This window comes from Schistocerca gregaria, chromosome 11, assembly GCF_023897955.1.
Source record: "Schistocerca gregaria isolate iqSchGreg1 chromosome 11, iqSchGreg1.2, whole genome shotgun sequence".
In the NCBI taxonomy this organism is placed as follows: Eukaryota; Metazoa; Arthropoda; class Insecta; order Orthoptera; family Acrididae; genus Schistocerca; species Schistocerca gregaria.
The window spans coordinates 111919152-111934907 of record NC_064930.1 but is presented as its reverse complement, the minus strand read 5'-3'; the positions used below and the strand labels follow the sequence as shown (position 1 = coordinate 111934907).

Genomic DNA, 15756 nt, shown 5'->3' with positions numbered 1-15756 from the left:
CAAAATGCTGACATGAATTATGTACAGAATAATAAAAAAAACTCATAGAAGTTGATCCCAGGGAGGATTGCTCTCAGTTCTGGGGAAATGTAGGAATGTGTAAGGTAATATTGACCATATGACTCAACTTAGAAAACTGGCTGAAGAAATGCAAACCTACTTTTGCATCATTTGTGGATTTTGAAAAAGCTGTTGACAGTGTTGACTGATATACACCCTATAAATTTATGAAAGTAGCAGGAATAAAATGCAGGGGATGGAGGTTATCTACCATTTCTAAAGAAACCAGATTGCAGTTATAAAAGATGAAGAACGTGAAAGTGAAACTGTAGTAGGGAATGAGACAAAGCTGTAGCCTGGCATCAGTGTTATCCAACGTATACATTAAGCAAGCTGTCAAGAAATGAAGAAAAATGTGGAAAGATAATTAAAGTGCAGGGAGAAATAAAAACTTTTGGATTTGCTGTGTCTTCCAGAAGCACTTAAATGAAATGGACAGTGCCTTGTGTTATAAGTTGAATGTCTACAAAAGTAAAACAAGGATAAAGGAATGTAGTCATATCAAATCAGGTTATGCTGAGGGTTTTAGGTTAGGAAATAAGGCACTAAAAGTAGTAGATTAGTTTTGCTGTTTGGTCAGCTAAATAATCGATAATGACAGAAGAGATTAGATTAGATGTACAGTTTCTTCCAATTGATCTATAGTGAGAACATCCTCCAGAATGTAGAACATGTCAGAAGAACAAGAATACACAATAAATATTTATGTTGAAAAACAAAAATACTAATGTACTTGCCACAGATCCGAAATGGAATAATTGCCTTGGATGTGGAATGAGTCAAAAAAAAAATTGTAAACATATTTTTATTTATGATGTAATCAACACTGAATAGAAGAGTCATTTTACAACATTTATTTACAATTCTTGTATTACTGCACTGAATTTGTACAAAAAGGCTCCTCTCAAACTGAGCTTTATTTGTAGTTAATTTTTTATGGCTGTTGACAAATTATTGAAAAAGTGTGTTCCTGAATAATGGACTCCTTTTTGGACCAAAGTAAGTGTCTTTGATTCTTTGTGAAGATTATTCTTATTTCTAGCTCTGATTTTGTGAGCTGAGCTGTTGGTTTGAAAAAGAGATATATTTGTAACAACAAATTTCACTAAGGAATAAATATATTTGAAAGTAGGTAGTAGTCAATATCCCTAGTTCCCTAAAAAGACCCCTGCAGGATGTTCTTTAGTTCACACCACAAATAATTCTTCTAACACTTTTTTGTACCCAGAAAAATTTAGCTTGGCTTTATAAGTTAGGCTACCCCAAAAAATAATCCCGAAAGACATTGTGAAATGAAAGTAAGCTTAGTATGCAAGCTCTTTCATTTCATATCCCCTATGTCAGACAACATTTGCATTGCAAATAGAGATTTGTTTAGGCATTTCAGCAGTTCTCTGGTGTGCTCCCCACAGATGAATTTATTATCAAGCTGTAACCCCAAGAATTTAACACTGTCCACTTCTTCTGTCTGTTTGCCTTTATATTTTAGACATATACCAATGGATACCACTTACAAGTTCTGAATTACATTTAGTGACAAGGAATTGGCTACGAACCATTTATTAATGTCCATGAAAATTTCATTAATTGATCTTTCTAAGACTGCACTTGAGTTGCTATTTATTGGAGTCTTTGTATCACCAGAAAACAAAAGAAACTTGGTATATCGCAATGTTACTGGTGAAAGGTCATTGATATGTACAAGAAAAAGCAAAATCCTAAGGTAGAACCTTGTGGGACACTACATGTAATTAGTTCCTAGTTTGATGATGCCTGATAGCTTAATTCATGTCTCTTTCCCAATGAAATCATTACAAGAAGTAGGGAGCATACAAAATACAGATTATAAGCAAGAAAGACATTTATAAAAAGAGAAATTTGTTAACGTCTAGCACAGATTTGAATGTTAGGATGTCTTTTCTGAAGATTTTTTTTTTAAATTCAGTCATGTAAGGATGTGAAACATGGGTGACAAACAATTTGGACAAGAAGAGAACAACACTTTTGTAATGTGGCATTACAAAGGAATTTTGAAGATTACATCAAATAACTAATGAAGAAGTACTGAAATGGAATGAGAAGAAAATAAATTTATGAAATATCTTGAATAAAAGAAGGGATCACATAATTGGACATATCCTGAAGCAATAAGGAATTAGTTTGGTAATGGAGGAAGAGGGAGGGAGGGAGAGAGAGAGAGAGAGAGAGAGAGAGAGAGAGAGAGGATAAGCTAGTGTGGACAAACCTGTCTGCACTGAAGACTATAATGTAACAACAAATTTGCTGACTTCGCTTTTTATCTTTTGCCTAATAGAATATCAAACTTGGTTAGATTAGAGATCCATAGTACTGAATAACAATTGTATCTGCTATCTGCAGTCAGTCCATAGTTTGAAAAACTTGTTCATCAAGACAAAAGCCTTACTTAATTGCAAAATTCAGTACAACAATCATATAAAAATATGAAGCTGAAGCTGTTCAGAGCTCTGTCTATATTGTGAATTGTTGTTTGTCAAGATAGTTTCTATTTTTCCTGAGAGTATACACACACCACCACCACCACCACCACCACCACCACCACCACGCAGACACCCAAACACACACATGTCCATGTTGCTGTGATCTGTGATTATGGGAGTGTGCATTTGGGTGTCTTGTGTGGTTATGTGTGTGAATGTGTGTACTACTGCTGGAAAAATAACTAGTATGAATGATGTTATGTGTTACTGGGCTCCACACATCTTTTTTGAGAGTGTTTTCACATTAATAAACATCGAAAATGTGTTTTCACAGTGGCAGTAAATCGTATTTGCGAGTGTCCGTAGTATATATGTCATTTTCAACCTGCTTTTAGTTTATGGTTAATGGTAATTGAACAGTTTTTGAAAGTTTTTGCTCAAAATTATCCATACTTTTGCAACCCCATATATTTACTGTTTCTCCCAAAAAGCTCATACTATATTGACTTTTACCACTATAGTTTAATTTTTGATGGTACTCCAAGCCAGTCATTGTTATTGAACAACACAGCAGAAGTCCACAATTCTGTGTATATACAACACACCTGCTTTCATATCCAGATGTGTGGACACTCACCCACACTATCTAACATAGTGCTTTAAAATAGACCACCACTAATTGGACAAAATTTTTGCTTGTCTGAAATGCGTGTATTTCCAACCATTTCTCTCTCTATTTTACAGGGCATGGAGCTGATGTGAAGTGTGTTCACTGGCATCCCCAGAAAGGTCTGATCATATCAGGCAGTAAAGACAACCAGCAGCCAGTCAAATTGTGGGATCCCAAAACAGGACAGTCTCTGGCAACATTGTGAGTATATGAATGTTCAATAAAAAATTTCTGGGTTTGTGACTGCATTGTCAATATATATATATATTCGATCCCTGTTGCAAGTGACTTTCGTCAGGGTGTTTTTGTTTTCTGCTGAATGAGAAAACTTTGCTTCTTATATACCTGCAGACATGGCTGTTATCTAATTCTGATAGGCTGTTTAGGATGAAGGGGAGGGATGTTAAAAGTCTTTATTGGTGTTTTTGTTGTTTCTTTTCATTGGTGGAAACCCGACATTTTGATTGGTGTTTGCATTACTGGTGGAAATTAGCGAATGGAACACAAGGTGGCAGCTGTGACATGGCGTTGTTTTCCTACTTTCTAGCACCGGCCAAGGCGCGCCAGTACTCTTATGTACATGCAGCCGCTGTGGACTCTCGTGTGCCCATATGTGTTGCTTCACGTGAGCTATCATCCCGTAGTGCTATTATTGGTGGCAGCCAAGACGTCGGAAGTCAGTACCCGTCTTCTCTGTTCATGTTGGCTGATTGCTTGGCTATTTCCATTGCCTCTCTGATCTTCCTCTTGAAAGTAAGAGGCTGTTTCGCCAGTACGCGAGCTTCACCAAAATCAGTCTGTTTGTTCTGACGCTGCTGACTTGATGTGCTGTCTTAAGATATATCTTTCGTGTTCAGATATGCGTGTGCTGATTGATCGCCCTGTCTCCCCTCCATACACTAATTCACATTCACACCTGATTTTGTAAACTCCAGCAACATGTAATTTGTCAATTGTATCTTTTGTTGTGCGAAGAACATCTTTTATTCTGTTGCTGCTTTGGAAAATCGGTGTGATGCGTGCTTGGCAGAGAATTGTACCCACCCATTTAGTGACACTGTGAACATATGGTAACAGAGTGATGTTTTGTGTCTCCTTTTGCTCTCCTCTGTTACCTTCACTCTTTGTCACCATAGTTTTATCTATTACTTTCATTCCGTAACCACTGGCACATAAAATGGACCTAAGGTTTTGTAGTTCACCTTTTAAATGTTCCTCATCATTGATTCTGTGAGCCTTCTTGGTTAAAGTGTGCAGCGCGGATTTCTTCTGCGTAGGGTGATGATGCGAGGAGGCATGCAGGTACCTCTCAGTACTGGTTGGCTTCCTGTATACTCTATGGCCCAGTTTACCATCAGCCTTTCTGTAAATTTCCACATCAAGCAAAGGCAGCACTCCATTCTCTTCCATCTTCATAGTGAATTGGATTCTGCTGTGCTTCCCGTTGAGGTGTTGGTGGAAATTTCATAGCTCTTCCTCTCCGTGTGACCAGATAACGAAAGTATCGTCAGCGTATCATAGCTAACACTCTGGGCATAATAGTACAGACTGGAGCACCGATTTCATAAATTACAAGCAGTAATGCAAATACCAATTAAAATGTCGGGTTTCCACTAATGGAAAAGAAATAATAAAAACACCGATAATGACTTCTAACATTCCTCCTCTTAATCCTAAACAGCCTATCAGAATTAGCAGCCATGTCTGTAGGTATATAAAAAACAAAGTTTTCCCAGTTGGCAGTAAACAAAAACTCTCTGAAGAAAGTTGCTTGCAACAGGGACCAAAATGTTGGTAGTTTTATGTACAAGGGTAATCCCAAAAGTAAGGTCTCCTATTTTTTTTATAAGTACATAGACCTGTTTATTTCTACAGCGGTTTACATCAGTTTATAGCCAGAACATTTAGCTATTTTTCCACATAATCACCATTTCTGTCGATGCATTTTTGTAGACACTGTGGCAGTTTTTGTATGCCCATGTCTGTACCAGCTCGCCATCATGCTGATCAGAAAGTTATGAACCTCTTCTTTTACCTCTTAGTCGGAGCTGAATCGCTGGGACCACAATTAACACTGACAGGTACTGTGAGACTGAAAAAATTTAAATGGGCAATTCAGAACTGGAGAAGAGGAATGTTGAGCAAAGGTGTACACATTCTCCATGACTACGATTGTCCACACATCGCTCGGCAAAATGTTGCTCTCCTGCAACAGTTCCAGTGGAACATAATCGCACGCACACACACACACACACACACACACACACACACACACACACACACACACACACACACACACACACACACCCTATAGTCCTGACTTGGTGCCCAGTGACTATCACCTGTTCCCTAGGTTAAAAGCATTTGGCTGGAAAGCGACTCAGCTCCGATGATGAGGTGAAAGAAGAGGTTCATAGCTTTCTGAACAGCATGATGGTGAGCTGGTATGACATGGGCATACAAAAACTGCCACAGAGTCTACAAAAATGCATCGACAGAAATGGTGATTATGTCGAAAAATAGCTAAATGTTCCAGCTGTAAACTGATGTAAACCGTTGTAGAAATAAACAGGTCTATGTACTTATAAAAAAAATAGGAGACCTTACTTTTGGGATTACCCTCATATATTGACAATGCAGTTACAAACCCAGAAAAATTTTATTGAATGTTACAACCCCCATGGAAGCCTACGTTTATATATATATGAATCTTGATCTATTACAAACACTAAAAGAATTGCATTTCATGAGACTCACATTGAGTGGAGCCTGGAATGTGGAAAGTAGTCGAAGATGTGTACTTATTTAACTCCACAATCATAAAATTTATCAAGTTATGTACTATTATGTGAAGTAAGTTACACATTATTATGGAAAGCCAAGTAATTTTTATTGGATGCTGTACTACACTTCAAATTGACTCAGATACATGACAGTATTTTTCAACATGGTAACCAAGTCTCTGCAAACAACTGTCAGAATATTCAAGTCTTCAACAATAGAAATCCTTTCCTTCATCACGGAGTCATTCAAGAACTACGGTGTGGCCATACTTGTCATCAGAAAATCTGCTTTTCCACAGATGTTCTTTCAACTTTCCGAAAAAATCAAAATCGCATGGTGCAACATCTGTATTTTGCGATCATCACCCATGTCTGTGTAACTTGATCAAATTGTTGTTACCACCACGGCTGGCCACAACATTTCATTTGGTTCATATGCGACCTGAATATGACGGAGAGTTTTTGTGAAATTTAGACATTTTGCACCCAGGAATTGTACTGTCCTGCACACTTCACCTTTGGAGTATGTTTCCAGTTGCCATGCCATTTCAATACCACAACGTGATGAATCTAATATTTGTACCATGGCACAACTGTGTCTGCTGGAAACGTGGAACATGCACTCTCTTCCGACAATATGCATCTCTGGTTGGGCAATGGTCTTTGCTTGCCAAGCATTGCTTCCTGAAGTCTCTGTGTAACATTAAAGTGCATTGTTTCACAGGACAGACTCTCAAGGTGGCGTACTTGTAGTGAAGTATTTTGGGAAAAATTATTACACTAATCTCAGTGCAGATTGAAATATCTGTAGGGAATGAGTTTCGCTGAGAAAGCTTTAATGGTCACATTATATAAAGTACATGTGAATACTGCAAAAATATGTCTCTAGACGGCATCCAAAACTGAGACACTTTGAATTGATAGATAATAGTAACAATGAGCTTTCTAATGGAGCAAGAGGTAGTAATGTACATGATTGTTGATAAAACTGTAAATAAATTTTTCTTTGTGTCCTGCTAGTGAGGCATAGCCACAAAATTCCCCATCAGTATACTCAGAAAATCTCACTAATACATTTTGGCTGCTGGGAGTAATAATGGCTGATGTGTCACAAATAGACTGTGAAAAAAGGATTGTATATCTGTGTAGAGTTTTATACAAAACACAGGTGCAAAAATTAGAGGATTTCAGACAGCCATTTATTGAACACATCATCTGTTAAGTGTACGTCTAAAACAACCTCTCGCTATGTCTGTTGGTTAAGATAGTGTGCAGACATTTATCACATCATGAGAAACAGTTTTTCTAATTCTGTTACTACCTATTGCTTACATTCACTGCTTGATTCGTTGCAAAGGGTTGACAGTTCAAACTACGTGACAACATGCAGCTTAGACCACTGGTCATGACAACGTGAAATGTGGAGGAAACATACATGTGCGACATAGTCACCCACTGAGAAAGCACTTTTCAAAATTCCATCCATAAGTAGGTGAAGAAGAATTTCAAAGCTTTCGCTGAATCAGTGACCAGCCTAAGCCATTAATCATATAATAATGTAATTTGCCTGGGATATTTTTTATTTAGCTGTCAGCTCTTTGATGTTTCACCAATGTTATTCTTTCTATTGATTGGTCTCCAATTGTCTAATCAAACAGTAATGTGTCTTTCCTGTCAGTTTATGCACAGCACACTACATTTAATACTAATAATAATAATAATAATAATAATAATAATAATAATTATTATTATTATTATTATTATTATTATTATTATTATTATTCAGATTTGGTCAACTCTGTGTCACATGGAACGGCAGATTTTGTTACAAGATATTCTTTTGCATTTTTGTGGCTTGCCAATACTTTTTCATTTTTTAATCTTTGGTTCTCTTCTTTTCTGTCCATCTCCCTCCTCTCTCCTTTTGCTTTCTCTTCTGAAAACCTTTGACTTTTTGTAGCTTTTTCCTGAACTGATGTCTGTTTTTCATGTCTTTGTGTGTTATTGCCAACCATGAAATTTGGATTTTTCATCAAAGAAACTTATTTTTTTGGTCAGCGGCTTGTTAGCAATTCTTTTTAAATTGACATAAAATGTAATCCTCTGATTTTCAATGTTTGTGTTATATCATCATTTTTTCATATATCTAGTTGTGTTTCCATTTCCAAATCCCATTTTTATTCTTTGAACACAAAATTCTTTAACTTTTCTTCTTTTTTCTTCTCCAAACTGTTTAATAGTTTGGCTGTGTTTATGGTGAGGAATTCTGAGCATTTAAGATACTCAGTTTTAAACATCACATTGTAATGCCTCAGTTTTGTATTAATAAATAAGAACTTTTTTGTTGTACATATTCTTTGTTAATTTGAATGCAATTTCCGTTTTTCTGGCTCTGTGTTTTTGGGTGCTTTGTCCGGAGCATTTGGCTGAATTGTTTCTCCAAAGTATTTAAATTCTGGAAGTTTCTTTATTTTTTCTGTATTTTTGTCTTGGTGTACCTTTAAACATTGGTCGTATATATATGGTAGTTTCAAACAAAATTTATAATATGTTTTTTATGCTACTCCCTGGCGAATCTATGTCTGTTTTGTCCCATCTAGTAGGTTTTCTGCTAAAAAGACCAAATCATTGGCTAAAACTAAGCAGTCAGTTTCAAGTTTCTCTGTCTTTCAAGTTTTTATTTATTTATTCCCTCTGTTCTTTTTCTTCATTCTCATACTACTTTCTCCAGAGACAGTCCATCACCCTGCCTCACTCTTGTTTTACTTTTGAAAATTGTGTTCGTCACAGTTTATATTGAGGTTAAAACACTGCCAATTCCTGCACTAAGCACCTATTCTCTGGAGGCTGTCCTTTTCTCCTGGCAGTTTTGTAACATTGTGATGTGCCTATAATTTACAGTGAAGTATATGTATGAGCCTCTTTTAATCTACAGACATTAGTCACATTTTATTTTATTTATTTAGGCACGCTCACAAGAGCACTGTGATGGACATCAAGTGGAATGCCAATGGCAACTGGTTAGTGACTGCATCGCGAGATCACTTGCTGAAACTATTCGACCTGCGGAACTTGTCAACGGAGGTGCAGACCTTCCGCGGGCACAAAAAGGAGGCATCGTCTGTGGCCTGGCATCCATACCACGAGGGCCTCTTCTGCAGTGGGGGCAGTGACGGAGCTATCCTCTTCTGGCATGTCGGGTGAGTGCTCATGTGTTTGTGATGAAAATCATAGTTCACATATCTTAACATGTCTACTGCTGTTAATAGACTTCTGCTGAGAGTCTCAACAAAAAGAGTTAGGAAAATGTCCAGTATGGAAGCCTGCACTTTCATTACTGAAATACAATGACCTATGCCATCTATCAGCAAATGATATGTTTTTCTTGTTCAACTTAATGGCATTATAAACCAGTTCAGTGTCTGAACCTGAATGTGCATTTCAGGCAGTACTGATTTATTTCAACTGGCTGTTCCGTCCTTGCTTTCTGGTTCCCTGTGTCCTGTCAGTGTTGTGTTGGGACTGGTGTGGGATATGGAAAACCAAATAAAAGCTGTGTCCAGGCAGGACTGGTTGCTGTTGAGAGTCTTTCTCCTTCTATCTTGGATAACATGTGCAACTTAAATGATTCCATGATGTAGTCTGCCTATGGTCTGTCACTTTATTGGTACATGAAATGGGAAGGGGAGAGAGAGAGAGAGAGAGAGAGAGAGAGAGAGAGAGAGAGAGAATCAGATTTGTGTTGTCAAATTACAAAATTACAAATACACAAACTGACTGCCTAGCAACTATTTTTGGATGACAACATGGTAGTCCTCCAAATAGGCACACATACACTGGTGTGTAAGTAAATTTTACACGATGTGTCACTGCCACATAACATTTCTCAACAAAACTTGGACCGTACATAGAGATCTGCTGTAGTGTCATACGGAAGGTAACTGACAGGAATCAAAATGAACAGAAAAGACACTTTTTTCAAAGATAATAACCAAATTGAAGTCACTGCAATTTATGGTGTTCCCCTAAACTTTATAAAGGACAGGTCATCGTTCTTAATAGGGTATGTGCCCACACCAGACAGCAGTGCATGCTCTGTATGTGCACCCATGCCGGCGACAAGACTGATAAGGGGTTTTCACGGTACGGCATTTTGTTCCTCGCCCAGCATGTTTGACAACTGCTGGACGATCATTGCTGCACATGGATGTGCTGCAATACATCTCCCCATTGCATCCTAAACAAGCTCAGTAGTATTTACATCAGGGGAAAAGACAGGCCAGTAGCTTCACCGAATATCTTGTCAATCCAGAGCTCCTCCATTCATGCAGTTTGATACAGTCACACATTGTCATCCATAAAATTAAGCTCAGGGCCAAATGCACTCCTGAAAAGATGGGGAAGGAATATAGTGCCACAAGGATGTTGACCGTGTCCAAAGACTTCGAGGTCAGCATGCCCGTGCAGCATTTCGAGGTCAGCATGCCCGTGCAGCATTATGCCTCTGCTTGCTGTTAACACCTGAACCACCAAAACACTCATGTTCAACAACATTCTGGAGTACATTATCTGTTCCCACTTCACACCACATGAGCACACATCCAGCATTGTCGAACTTGATCATTTCTGTGGTGTGGAGAGGCATAATGCTGCATGAGCATGCAGACCTCCAAATGTTTGAAGATAGTACACTCACCGGTTATTCTGACACTGTACCCCTTCCCCATGTGCACCTTTTCAAGGATGCATTTGACCCGTACTTCAATTTAGTAGCTGACAGTGTGCGACAGCATCACACCATGGAGGTGTAGGAACAAAAGTATATTCAGCGAATGGGCTGGTCTTCCCGTTCCACATTACATTTGTATTGTGTATGTGTGGGACACATTGCACATATCCACATGCACCAGTGAAACTGCAGCATATGCCAACTTCACTTCTGGAGGAATGGAACACCGTGCCACAAGAACTCATTTTGGCTAGCATGGAAGCATGCTGCAGAGTGTGATGCATTACCGTCCATTGTGGTCACACCCTAAGAACCATGTTCCACCTTTTATATTGTCCAAGGGACAATCATAAATCATGGTGACTTGAATGTAATTATTTTCTTTGAATGGAAGTGTCGTTTCATATCATTGCATACATCTTTTAGTTTTCTCTATATATGGTAAATTTCATTGAGGTATGTTACTTGCAGTGACACATCAGGTGTGCAGATTTAACGCGAAGCCACCAATGCTTCTGACGTTAGCTGCCATGTTTTGAGAGTTTTTGAGTACCTCTAGAGTGACATAATTTTTTACTTATTTTCTTCCACGAAGAAATTTATTCAGGCATTATGGGGTTAGCTTTTGTACACCATTGTGTACAATAAATAAATAAATGTTTTCTTCCTCAGGGAAGGGAGAGTGGTAGGTTGTAGTTAGAAAAGAGGTGCAGGTTGCTTGGAACCATGAGTGAGGGGATCCCCTCCTTTTGAAAAATAATGTTAACATAAATAATAGCACAACCTAAATATTAACATTACCTATGATTTCTAACATGAAATGGGTACCAATGCCCTCAACAGATTTCTGTGACACTATGCTATGCAACATGCATCGGTGTGTTAACGAAATCTTCAATATTTTGGGGGGAAGACTATTTTTAGGTGTTCAGTTTCCAATGCCTTTCCAATGCCATAGCTATGGCTCTTCCTCTGACCAGATTAAATGTTTAACACATCATGTAAAACTTTGTTTACACTATCAGGGCAGACAAGGAGGTGGGCGGTATCGAGCAGGCTCACGACAGCATCGTCTGGACACTGGCGTGGCATCCCCTCGGGCACATTCTCTGCTCGGGCTCGAACGACCACACCAGCAAATTCTGGACCCGTAACCGTCCAGGAGACCAGATGCGAGACAAGTACAACCTCAACACACTGCCAGCTGGGCTGACAGGTGTCGACGACCAGGATGTCGGTAAGTGCTTCTGTTCACAGTTGGGAACCTAATATTGGTGGTTTCACAAAACTGTTCCTATTTATTGTATTATTATTGTCTTGTTTTTCCAGAAATACTGAGAGACCTTTTTTTCTGTCAGGATACTTTTGCTTTATTATGTACTGTACTGATGACCCAATTATTTACTGAAATCATTAGAATATTAATGAAGCATTTTTGTCAATATGATGAAGAATATATATGTCTGTGTTACACTAGCATTATACTTCCTCAGGATAGTGGGAATATTAACTGAAAGGGGAGGCAGGCAAGGAAATTCCATATCAGCACAGCTATTCTTGGCAGTTCTAGGGGGAAGCAAAGGAGTAATACATAGTAGTGGAACATATCTGAACAGCCTTCCTTTTATGTTTCTTGAAGTTTTGCAGTGAATAGAACATTTCACCATCCTTTAGTCGCGCATCCAGAATAGTATTATTTGTCACTCTGATATTTCGACCGATAACATTACAGCCCTCTTCCTGTTGAGTCATTGGCAAAATTTAAATCACTAGACACAATAGTGAGAGTTAAATATGCCTGCATCAAATTTTATCCACTGAGGATTAAAACAAAACAAGTGCAGAGTCAGCAAATCCGCAATGCTTATGATTTTTGTGGTCAATTATTAAAGTGTATGGCACGTGTCAGAATGCCAGGAAGCGAAGACTCCGAATAATAATTCCTCTGAGAATGCAGACATTAAAAAGAGTAGTTTCCATGGTTTGTCAAGCTGAAGACCCTCATCTCGTTTGATTAGATTGTCTGTTAATTGTATTTCTACAGCCTCTTTGGCTGCTGAACCCCAATAAGATCAATCGGTGACCAATATCTCAGAATTTCCCATAGTGACCAGTGGAAATAAAATGTCCAGCCACTGCAGGTTTGTTGGCCTGGAGTTCTTTTTACCGTCATCATACATTATATATTGTTTGTCCTCTGTAACTTTTACCATATAGACAAGGAATTTCATATATGCCCTTTTATAAAAGCGGATCATGTTTGACAGACCACAGATGTTTTCTTGGCCAGTGGGAGGAAGATCATAACCACATTATGGTTCTTCATTATTCTTGGCAATTTTTGAAGAAACATTTCCCACATACCAAAGACTTTAAATCTCTTTCCCTTGCTCTTCCTTTTGTTGCTCTGGCATATTCACTTGCAGATCATTCTTAATTTGATGCTTTGTATATCCATTTTTACTGAATACCAGTTCCATGTGTACCAGGTCACATTCTAGGGTGTCAGCATCAGACACTTGGATTCTGTGTGTAAAGTTTTAAGTATGCTCATAGTCTGTGCTCTAAAAGGAATTATTATTCCTATTTTTATCCCCCATGCTTCCCTCAATACTAAATTGGTGATCCCTAGGTGTCCCAAAATGTGTCCTGCCAACTGATCCTTGTCTAAACTGTTTATCATCCATGTTTCACTTATAGACATGGCTACACTCCATGCAAATACTTTCAGAACAAACTTCTTGACACTTAAATCTGTACTCGATGTTAACAAATTTCTCTTCTTCAGAAACACTTTTCTTGCCATTGCCATTTCTATATTTATATCCTCTGTATTTTGGCCATCATCAGCTATTTTGCTGCCCAAATAACAAAACTCATTTACTGCTTTAAGTATCTTGTTTGCTAATCTAATTTCGTCAACAACACTTGATTTCCTTCGAATGCACTTCATTATCCTTATTTTGCTTGTTTTGATGTTCATCTTATAGCCTCCTTTCAACAAACTGTCCACTTCGTCAACTGTGCCTCCAAGTGCTTTGCTGTCTTTGACAGATTTACAATGTAATCGGCAAACCTCCAAGTTTTTATTTCTTCTCCTTGGACTTTAATTCCTGGTACTTCATATAAATTTCTTGACCTCTGCATGACATCACCATTGGACAGTTCAGCCAAATATTACATTAAAAAAATACCAGCACAGCCAAAGTTGGTACATGACGATCCCGAGGGACACACTCATCAGAAGCTGAAGATATTGTTTAAACCTGTTGCAGCAATTAAAATTAGAGAATTTAATCAAACATATTTTTTTATCTATCCAGTTTTATGATATTGTCAAAAATTGATTATTTTCTTTGGTATATTAGGAAAGGTTGAAATTAGATTATTGATTACCACAAGGTTGTGGCAGGCACCGCAATGCCTCACGCCAGACACATAGTCCCCAAAGTACCTGTCAGTGGCTACACTGCCAGTCCATTACATGTCAGGGCAGGCCAGTAAATGACAACAAAAATATTTGTAAATATTATTAAACAAAGTTATTTTATTCCATCATTATTTATACACTGAAGTGCCAAAGAAACTGGTATAGGCATATATATTCAAACACAGCAATATATAAACAGGCAGAATACGGCACTATGGTCGGCAGCACCTTTATAAGACAACAAGTGTCTGGTGCAGTTGTTAAATCAGTTACTGCTGCTGCGATGACAGGTTATGAAGATTTAAGTGAATCTGAACATGTTGCTATAGTTGTCACACAAGTGATGGGACACAGCATCTTTGAGATAGTGATGAAGTGGGGATTTTCCCATATTACCATTCCACGAGTGTAGCGTGAATATTGGGTATCCGGTAAAACATCAAATTTCCGACATCACTGCAGGCAGAAAAAGATCCTGCAAGAATGGGACCAATAACAACTGAAGACAACCATTCAACATGACAGAAGTTATATCCTTCTGCAAATTGCTGCAGATTTCAGTGCTGGCCCATCAAAAAGTATCAGCATGTTGGGCTTTCAGAGTTGATGGCCCACTCATGTACCCTTGATGACTACACGACACAAAGCTTTACACCTCGCCTGGGGCTGTCAATACTGACATAGGACTGTTGATGACTGAAGCATGTGACCTGGACAGACAAGTATCATTTCAAATAGTATCAAGCCAATGGACATGTGCAGGTATGGAGATAACCCATGGATACATGGACCCTGCATGTCATCAGGGAACTGTTCAAACTGGTAGGGGCTCTGTAATGGTGTGGGGTGTGTGCAGTTGGAGTGATATGTGACCCCTGATACGTCTAGATACCACTCTGTCAGGTGACACGTACGTAAGCATCCTGTCTGATCATTTGCATCCATTCATGTCGATTGTGCATTCCAACAGACTTGAGCAATTCCAACAGGACAATGTGACACCCGATGCATCCAGAATTGCTACAGAGTGGCTCCAGGAACGCTCTTCTGAGTTTAAACACTTCAAACTCCCCAGACATGAACTATTGAGCATATCTGGGATGCCTTGCAACATGCTGTTCAGAAGAGACCTCCACCCCCTCTTACTCTTACAGATTTATGGAGAGCCCTACAGGATTCCAGCACTACTTCAGACATTAGTCGAGTCATGCCACATCGTGTTGGGGCACTTTTGCGTGCTCCCGGGGGCCCTACACGATATTAGGCAGGAGTACCAATTTCTTTGGCTCTGTGTGTACATGTCCCTTATAAGTCAAAAGACACCACAATGTGAATTAGAAATAAAAACTGTTTGTAAACTATAGGTAAACTACAAACAGAAAGAAAGAAAAAGATAATATATACATATGATTGAGAAGGTGAGGATGCAGCTACGTAGCAATCAGTGCCTCTGTGAGTAGTGGTGGGTGGAGCTATTTGTTGCAGGTTTCATAGAATGGGACTACTTTCTTCACTCATTTTAAAGCTTCAGAGAGTCCATGAGTTTCAGTAATGTTCAGGTTACTCCTGACATCTCTTTCACACTTAGCTATTTCTTGTTATCTTTTTGTTTGTGAAACTGTCAA

General features: G+C 38.5%; 1 protein-coding gene across 2 annotated transcripts in view; it reads left to right on the top strand.

Moving 5' to 3' along the window:
• Positions 1-15756, top strand: part of LOC126295126 (pre-mRNA 3' end processing protein WDR33-like) — a 155856-nt gene that overhangs the window by 93019 nt on the left and 47081 nt on the right. For both annotated transcript variants that reach the window (XM_049987397.1, XM_049987396.1), the window contains exons 6-8: positions 3264-3390; positions 8939-9172; positions 11727-11938. In XM_049987397.1, the coding sequence (XP_049843354.1) occupies positions 3264-3390; positions 8939-9172; positions 11727-11938 (573 nt within the window). The remainder of the gene's footprint in view (positions 1-3263; positions 3391-8938; positions 9173-11726; positions 11939-15756) is intronic.